At 37.8% G+C, this 8668-nt stretch overlaps 1 protein-coding gene across 1 annotated transcript; it reads left to right on the forward strand.

The window, feature by feature from the left end:
• The first annotated feature begins 5887 nt into the window (after positions 1-5887).
• On the forward strand, positions 5888-8367 carry LOC126404428 (uncharacterized). Its single transcript, XM_050067628.1, has 7 exons — positions 5888-6018; positions 6216-6284; positions 7172-7266; positions 7375-7501; positions 7730-7850; positions 7935-8004; positions 8159-8367. The coding sequence occupies exons 1-7, from the start codon at positions 5947-5949 to the stop codon at positions 8208-8210; spliced, it is 606 nt and encodes a 201-aa protein (XP_049923585.1). The 5' UTR covers positions 5888-5946; the 3' UTR covers positions 8211-8367.
• The last annotated feature ends 301 nt before the right edge of the window (positions 8368-8668 follow it).

Here is an 8668-nt window from a genome sequence, read left to right on the forward strand (position 1 = left end):
TCAAATGACTTTTTCTTTTTCATTTTAATTAAGTAAAAGAATGAGCAGTCTTGAAGAAGAAAATTAAAATGCAAATAGGATGATTGATGATTAATTTTATTTATGAGTCAAATAATGCAGCCACATTCTTAAAATGAAAAAGCATTTCTGCAAATACATTTTAATTTAAATATTAGTCACGATTCGCTTCCATACTGCTGGGTAAGGTAAAGTTGGAAAGATATTGGCAGATTCGAACTTCCGGGATCAATTACTCTTCAGTGAAACGTTGTTAAAACACAAAACACGCATATTTTCAATCGTACTAATATAGACAATGAGCTACAACATAATATTCATCAAAATGAGCCGTCCTCTGAGCCACATCAAGAACATTGGTGTTTACGTGCAGCCGGCTTAGAGCGCAGCGCGCAGGGACCGTCTACAAAGTGCAACACCGAAAAGAGATATTACAAAAATATTCAATAACGTCACTATAATACAGTGTAGTGTCACCAAACTCACTCCACACTTCATTGGTCTCCTATAGAGTACACTACAACACTTGGTTGGAAAGAAAGGCATTTTACATAATTTCTGGGAATTTTTTATTAGGAATATTAATCAATAATTTCAATATGGTGCAGTGTAGTGTCACCAAACTCGCTCCACACTTCATTGGTCTCCTACAGAGTACACTACAACACTTTGTTGGAAAGAAAGTCATTTTTCATAATTTCTGGGAATTTTTATTCGGAATATTAATCAATAATGTCAATATGATGCAGTGTAGTTTCACCAAACTCACTCCACACTTCATTGGTCTCCTACAGAGTACACTACAACACTTGGTTGGAAAGAAAGGCATTTTTCATAATTTCTGGCAATTTTTATCAGGAATATTAATCAATAATTTCAATATGATGCAGTGTAGTGTCACCAAACTCACTCCACACTTCATTGGTCTCCTACAGACTCCACTACAACACTTGGTTGGAAAGAAAGGCATTTTTCATAATTTCTGGGAATTTTTATTAGGAATATTAATCAATAATTTCAATATGATGCAGTGTAGTGTCACCAAACTCACTCCACACTTCATTGGTCTCCTACAGAGTACACTACACCACTTGGTTGGAAAGAAAGGCATTTTTTCATTTTTATTTGGAATTATATTCAATAACTATTAGTAACAGTGTAGTATCATAAACCTCAGTTCAACCACTCCTGTTTGGTACTACAACAATTAGTTCAGGAGAGAGGGCTTTAGTATAATTTGGGGGATTTTAATTTTGTTACATTTTAGTATGGTGTGGTTGCCTAATTGCCACTACCTTGAACCAATCAATTGAAGGATGGATGGGGTGAGTAAGTCACTAGCCAATCAGAAGCAACTTTCAATTAAGCTCTACCTGCAGTGATATTTCAGTCTGCAAAACCTCTATAATGGAAAAAGGAATATGTCAACTGCCTATGCATATGGATTCCATTGAAAATGTGCCCCCAGTCCTGCTCCATGGTTATATGTAAGTAATCTTTTCATTGTAGTTATTAACATATTTGTACTATGCTTGTATACTTGTTCTGACTCTTCAACTAACTGAAATTTTACTGGATATCAGCTCCAAACTAATGTGTATTTTCTGAATCTGAATAAATAGCATAAAAAGACAAAGACACATGATGTCCCTAACCTATCATTAACCATATGTTGAAATAATACTGAAATTACGAATTAAGGACATTTTTATGGGAAAACTGTAAATGTGATTTTTTTAGTTCTTAGTTATGTATAGATATGTTCATGTACTGCTTGTGTCAAGTGACAACCATGGCTTTACTGTAGAGTTTAGCTCTATCAAGACTTTATTACACAAACTCACTTTATTTTGACAAAAGGTTTTAGCTTTTCCTGTCCCCCTTTCCCTAGGTTAGAGGCAATTTAAAGACAATGGGAAGAGTTCAAAAAGGAAGCAGAGCTCAGAGGAAAGACCTGTGGGCAATGGCAGGTGGAATGGAAGCTCTTGTCAGATCAATGAAGAGTGCTAATATTACAAACAGAGGAACAGAGTATACTTCAGAAATCTGGTCTGAACTATCTGTAACCCTTTTTGGTCAAGATCAGAAGAAAAACCATCATTGGCTATGGGTTATATGGACCAGAAATAGAAAAGGCGTGAGGGACCTGACTATTAAACAACAGGACAAGACAAAAAAGTCAGAGGAAGACAGTCATGCTAGAGACCTAGTATCAGATGAGGACACAGAAGAGAATGAGGCAGAGGAATTACAGACAGGAGTTCAACCACAGGAAGTGACAGATGAAGACTCACATAAAGATGAGGAGGAAGAAGACAAACAACAGGAGATGTCATTACAGACAGGAGTTCAACTACCGGAAGTGACAGATGAAGACTCACATAAAGATGAGGAAGAAGACGAACAACAGGAGATGTCATTACAGACAGGAGTTCAACTACAGGACGTGACAGATGAAGACTCACATACAGATGAGGAAGAAGACAAACAACAGGAGATGTCATTACAGACAGGAGTTCAACCACAGGAAGTGACAGATGAAGACTCACATACAGATGAGGAAGAAGACGAACAACAGGAGATGTCATTACAGACAGGAGTTCAACCACAGGAAGTGACAGATGAAGAGTCACATACAGATGAGGAAGAAGACGAACAACAGGAGATGTCATTACAGACAGGAGTTCAACTACCGGAAGTGACAGATGAAGACTCACATAAAGATGAGGAAGAAGACGAACAACAGGAGATGTCATTACAGACAGGAGTTCAACTACCGGAAGTGACAGATGAAGACTCACATAAAGATGAGGAAGAAGACAAACAACAGAAGATGCCATTGTAGACAGGACATGGAACAGAAAACAATGGAGAAAGTTGCCTGTGGTATCAAAGAGGTTCACAATTACAGTAAACAGAAAGAAATGGCAGACAATTGTTCCACTGCACGGCTCAACAAAACTGAGGCAACCATGGACCAAAGTCTTATACAACAGTTTCCGACAGAAAAATCCCTGTTGTACTCTTGCCTTCAAGAGCCAGCATATCAAAACTTCTCAAAGCCGGAAAATTAATACTCCATATTTAAACATCAGTGCAGTTTGTACATTCCCTTCCTGTAGTACAAAATACTTCTTTAAAAGGAAAAGGGAGCCAGTGGGAGAAAACCTGGTTAAGATATCTGTGCTCCAAAGAGGAAAAATGTCACACAAAACAAGTGAAAAAAAATTCAGGCCTGCAGCAAACACAAGAAGAGGGAAAATAGCAAGAGCTATACGCAAAGGAGTGAGCCAACTGTACTATAGTAAACTTAAAAAACAGACCCGTTGCCGAGCTGATTTCCGGAAACATAACACGAAGTCTGAACAAAAATGTTCTTAAAGTGATAAGTTCAGAGGTTAGTAAAGGGAAAAGAATTCATGATGATGTTTTCATGGAGATGCACCTCACTCAAAATATCATGTGAATGTGAAGATGCCTGGCTACATACAGCACTTTCAAGTTGACTCCTTTGGTGTACACATGTATACTGAAACAGGAGTAAGCATAGTTGTGCAACACCTGAGAAAGAAGATCCCGCTGACCTTATACCTAGATGCAACAGGTAATGTTGCATCCAAAGTTCCCGGGCAGACCAAAAAAGTCCTTTACTACTCTCTCACTCTTCCTGGAGGGGGTCCAAATGCACCTCCCCTCCCAGTCTGTGAAATGCTGACAAATGAACACTCTGTACCACCAATCACATTCTGGCTAATGCAGTTCTGCAGAAAACTGTCGCAGTACACAAAACTAAGAGTACATCAAGTTGAAACAGATTACAGCTGGGCACTAATGCAAAGTGTTCTTCTGTCATTCAACAGAGAGAGCATTGTTAGCTACCTAGACAGGGCTTGAAGACTGAAGACATGGAAGGACATCAGAATGTTTACAGTGCTACACATATGCTCTGCACACGTGATCAAAGCTGTCACTCAGTCAATTTCAAGAAAAACAGCAGACAAAGGATTGAAGGATTTCGCAACATTTGGTTTTGCCAGGTTACAAAACAGTACCTCAATGACGGCAGCACTCAAAATCTTCCGCTCACTGTGCACTGTACTAATTGGCAAATACAACAACGACACTGTCCTGAGTAATCTGAAAGTCATGCAGGACTTAATAAAAAAATGCAACATTCCTGACATGGAAGAAACTGAAAAATTAGATGACAGCCCCTTAGCTCATCTCCCTTCACATATGAGTTCAAGAGGGTCCTGGAGGAGGTACAGAGAGAGCTCGAAAAAACAGATGCCGAGAGCCCACATGATGAGGAAAATCCATACTTCTGCCCAGGCGCTGTTGATGTCCTTTTTGAGAACTACCTCGGCATTTTTCCCCTGTGGAGTGGTCTGCTTTTGGGGAATTTGAAAAGGTATGCATCTGACAAAGAAGATGACACATTTGGCCCAGGTAAAACAAGGGACACAAACTGCCACGTGGAGAGATGGTTTGGAATTGTCAAACAGTCAATTCTGAAAAAGCAGAGGCGACTGAGGCCAGGGACATCTGTCAGGAAAATGTATGGCTCTCTGCAGGGGAGATACAGAGAACACATCATGTCTCATAACTTCTCTGAGCAGTCACCCCTTAAACCCATGCTAACAAAAGACCTCACTCAATCTCAGGAGGGTTGGGCAAAGCGAGATGGAGCAAAGCCCCAGACTGCCAGTTCCAAATTTTATACTGCTCCAACCACTATTCCAGTTCCAAAGAGAGCAAAGTCAACTCTGAACACTGGCAAAGATCTTCAAGAGAGCGCAAATGGGAAGAACAGCAGCAATGTCCTCACAAGTAAAGGGTCCACGTCTGCCACAGAGGTACTTTTTTGCTGATCACTAAAATGAAATGACTGCTCAAAACAGATTAAAACCAAGTCAGAGTAATTTGCACTTTCCAGAGCTATACAAGCATTGTTAAGGAAGCATTTGGAAACATTAAGCATCAGTGAGGCAGTTGTATTCACATCCAAGGTGTGTTCACCCCAGGACACAGTCTCCCATAAAATACTGACAGAATTTTAAATAATGTGAGAAAATATTCATGAATACAGAACGATGTGGGATAGTTTAATGGCAGCTTTCTCTATAACAATAATATTATTATGATAATAATCTTTATTTATAGAGCACTTCTCAAAAACTACATTATATAGTGCTTCACAAAGGCAAAGATAAAGAAGTCATAAAAACATCAGGTTTAAAACAAAAGTCCAAAAAACACAAAAACAGATAAAACCCCAAGTAAAATCAGGAATGGCTGTCCGATAAAAGTATGTTTTAAGAAGGGACTTAAAAGAGATTACAGACTTAGGACAGTTAAATGTTGAAAGTATTGCAAATGCTGTATGAAGTGATTGCAGTTTCATTGTTCATATCCTTGTAGGTTGATGCCCTTTGGACATGCAAACCAACTGAAGTTGTTGTGGCTGTTGTACGACATGCTGAACAGAAGCACAATTACACCCTGCGGCACAGAGAATTTCAGAGTTTGAGGCCTGATGAACTCATCATAGGCGAGGCAAGTTTCTCATCAGAACTGATGTCACAGATTTATCTAAAATTAATCTACTTGTTGATGGATCAATCCTTTAAAAATTATGTGAAAATGTTATGAGTTGTGCTGCATAAAATGATTTAACAAGTTGATTGTCGTGAAAGAAGGTCTGGAGTGCGACTTCAGACAAACCAGTCTTTAGCTAAAGTGTTGCATCAATGACCCATTCTCAAACATGTTGACAACAATGTGATTAAATATGACTTAACTTTAGTCTCTACACTACCATTACCAACATACCAATATTTTTGTGTGATTAATTTTCTCCAAAAGGTGATAGAATGTTACATTAGAGCCATCCTCAATTCTAAGGATACTGCTGGCCGACTGTACCTCATGAATCACTACACCGTGGGTGCAATTGTACATGGCACAAGAGAGCAGATGGCAAGGCAAGGGTTAAAAAAGGTGAGTGTAATCATTATTATATTAACACTTTAGTAGTCTTGTTTTTAACCAATACATTTACAATAGCCACTTCACCTTTTTGGTTGGTCCAGTGGAGGAAAATTCATAATATATTCTCATCATGAAATCTTTGTTTTTTGGTTCAGTATATTACAAAAGAAATACAGTCCTTTTTCCATTTTCACACATTTTGTCAGGTCACATTTGATGACTATGATGGAGCCATTGGATTTGTCAACATAAGAAATGTGCACTGGAAGTTTGTGGTGAGTATAAAGCTACTTATAGTACTATGTGTCTTTACAGCATTTATGTATGGCTCATGGTTTGTCCATTTAAATGTTATCAACCTTGCAATTGCTATAAAGGTTTATGAATACCTATAATCAAGTAAATAAAACTACATAGATTACTATTAGCTGAATCTTTTAATAAAAGTTCATGTACTTTTATCAAATTTTATAATTAATCTACTCACAGACAATGAGAGGCTTACTGTGCATCAAGTTGTCAACTGCTGTTTTGAAGTTTTACATAAATGAATCTTATTGTTACCTCCACCAAGGAGGTTATGTTTTTGCCAGTGTTGGTCTGTTTGTCTGTGTGTTTGTTTGTCTGCAAAATAACTCAAAAAGTTATGAACGGATTTTAATGCAATTTTCAGGAAATGTGGAAAATGGGACAAAGAACAGATGATAAAATTTTGGTGGTGATTAGTTTAAGCAAAGGGGATAAAATAATAAATAAAGTCTATGGTCTGACAGCCTCAGCAGCAATTAACACGGTGAAAATAGCGCCATCTGGTGGCCAGAAAGCACATCTTGTTCTACTTGCTAGAAATATTGTTTAAAAAAGTTGAAATTAATGTTCTGTGTTGGAAAAAAAAGAAAGTGAGAAATACAAAAAAAAACATTATATTCTGTGTTGGTACAAAATAAAAACGAAATAAATACACCACAGTCTCTCCATAGTGAAGGCATATATTTGTGATGCAGGCTGCAAAATATGATGCAGAGGGGGAGGGAATATCAGCTACTTGGTGGAGGTCTGCACTCTCTGAGTGCTTTTCTAGTTTTATTATTGTTGCTGTTGTTGTTAATGACACATTTGAAGATGGTATATGGTTTAATGATGCTACCTTTTCATGTTACAGTATCTTCATGCCCTTTCAAACCACATTTTTGTGGTTGATCCTCTACAAGGGTCAAATGAAGTTGAGGACTCCAGAAAGGCTGGCTACAGATTTGGGTAATATTAAATAGATTATGGGAAGTAAATAGGTTACAAACACATTCTGTCAAGCCATAGAGTAAGCGCAAAGGTAAAGCAAAAATGTATTTTACTTTCAACCTGTAGACAGTATTTCAAAATGCGCCGGAACAGACTTGGAAAGGAGGACTGGGTTAACATCAAGTGGCAGCCTGGCAAGATAACCCACACCTTCCAGAAAGATGACACCAGTTGTGGGATCTTTGTCATGCAGGTGATTCTATGCAATATGTTTTCTTTATGATAAAACAGCATGTAGTTTTCAGATTCAGATTCAGATTCAGAATACTTTATTAATCCCCGGGGGGAAATTGTTTTTGTTAATCCCCGGGGGGAAATTGTTTTTGTTCCAATGCTCCGTGCAAAGTAGAAATAGAAATACAGCATTTTACTATGTAAGATGATCATACACAGTACACGTGTTGTTTTGCCATCTCTACAGATGGCCAAGATGACCGTGACACAGTTTCCAAACATCCCAAAGAGGTTTCACATTAACACATCCAAAAAATCTCTTCAAAATCTAAGAAGAGACATGGCAGAAGAAATTCTGAAAGGATCAGGTATTGCTCAAAATATTACATTGATATGTCAAACACTTCCTACAAACTTAACAGTAATAAAGACCTGTATTTTCTTTTTTGCAGTTTCAAAGGATGAGTTCTGTTTCTTCTGGGCAATGAGGACCTGCCCAAGACTGCTGTTGATGCTGTCTGGGTGAGATTTAGACATCAATAGATAATCTGAATAGTGGATAATCAGTACATAATCTGGGGTTAAGAACCAGACACAACATTAAATTATTCAAATATTATATACTTTTATGCATTACGTAGAGGTAGCAATATGTTTAATGAATTTATCCCTGTAGATTCAGTGTGAAACTTGCACAAAATGGTTTCACACGCAGTGCCTTGGAATGACAGTGGCAACGACACCAAACACAGATACCCCTTGGTATTGTGTACTGTGCAACGACCCTAAATAAAGAGGCTGTAGGTGAGTTTGGTGAGGTCTTACCTGAGATAGACTTTCTATGTAAAAATAGGACTGTGGATTTCTATCATTAATAATGTACAGTGAGATGTGTGTGTGTGTGTGTCTATTCTAGCAGCGTTCATTTTGCCATAGTTATTTTTCATATAATTTTACTGTATCACAGATAATCAAAATGTTGTTTTTGAGTCTCTTTGATTGATTAACATTCCTACTAAAATTCCCAGAAATTATGAAAAATGCCTTTCTTTCAAACCGAGTGTTGTAGTGGAATCAGCGGCTGGACTGGGGTAGATAAATGGAAAAAAAAATGGAGATTAAGTTTTTTGTGGACTACCTTGCCTTCTTTTACTTTATCTGTCTCCCACCTTGCTATATGATTTAG

The sequence above is a fragment of the Epinephelus moara genome, chromosome 17 (assembly GCF_006386435.1).
Source record: "Epinephelus moara isolate mb chromosome 17, YSFRI_EMoa_1.0, whole genome shotgun sequence".
Classification (NCBI taxonomy): Eukaryota; Metazoa; Chordata; class Actinopteri; order Perciformes; family Serranidae; genus Epinephelus; species Epinephelus moara.

What these genes read in the sequence shown, in the direction of transcription:
- LOC126404428 (XM_050067628.1), top strand. Translation starts at nt 5,947, where the DNA reads ATGAATCACTACACCGTGGGTGCAATTGTACATGGCACAAGAGAGCAG. An exon ending in CAAGGCAAGGGTTAAAAAAG is followed by an intron (nt 6,019 to 6,215) that starts GTGAGTGTAATC and finishes ACATTTTGTCAG; the next exon opens with GTCACATTTGATGACTATGA. An exon ending in CTGCTGTTGATGCTGTCTGG is followed by an intron (nt 8,005 to 8,158) that starts GTGAGATTTAGA and finishes TTATCCCTGTAG; the next exon opens with ATTCAGTGTGAAACTTGCAC.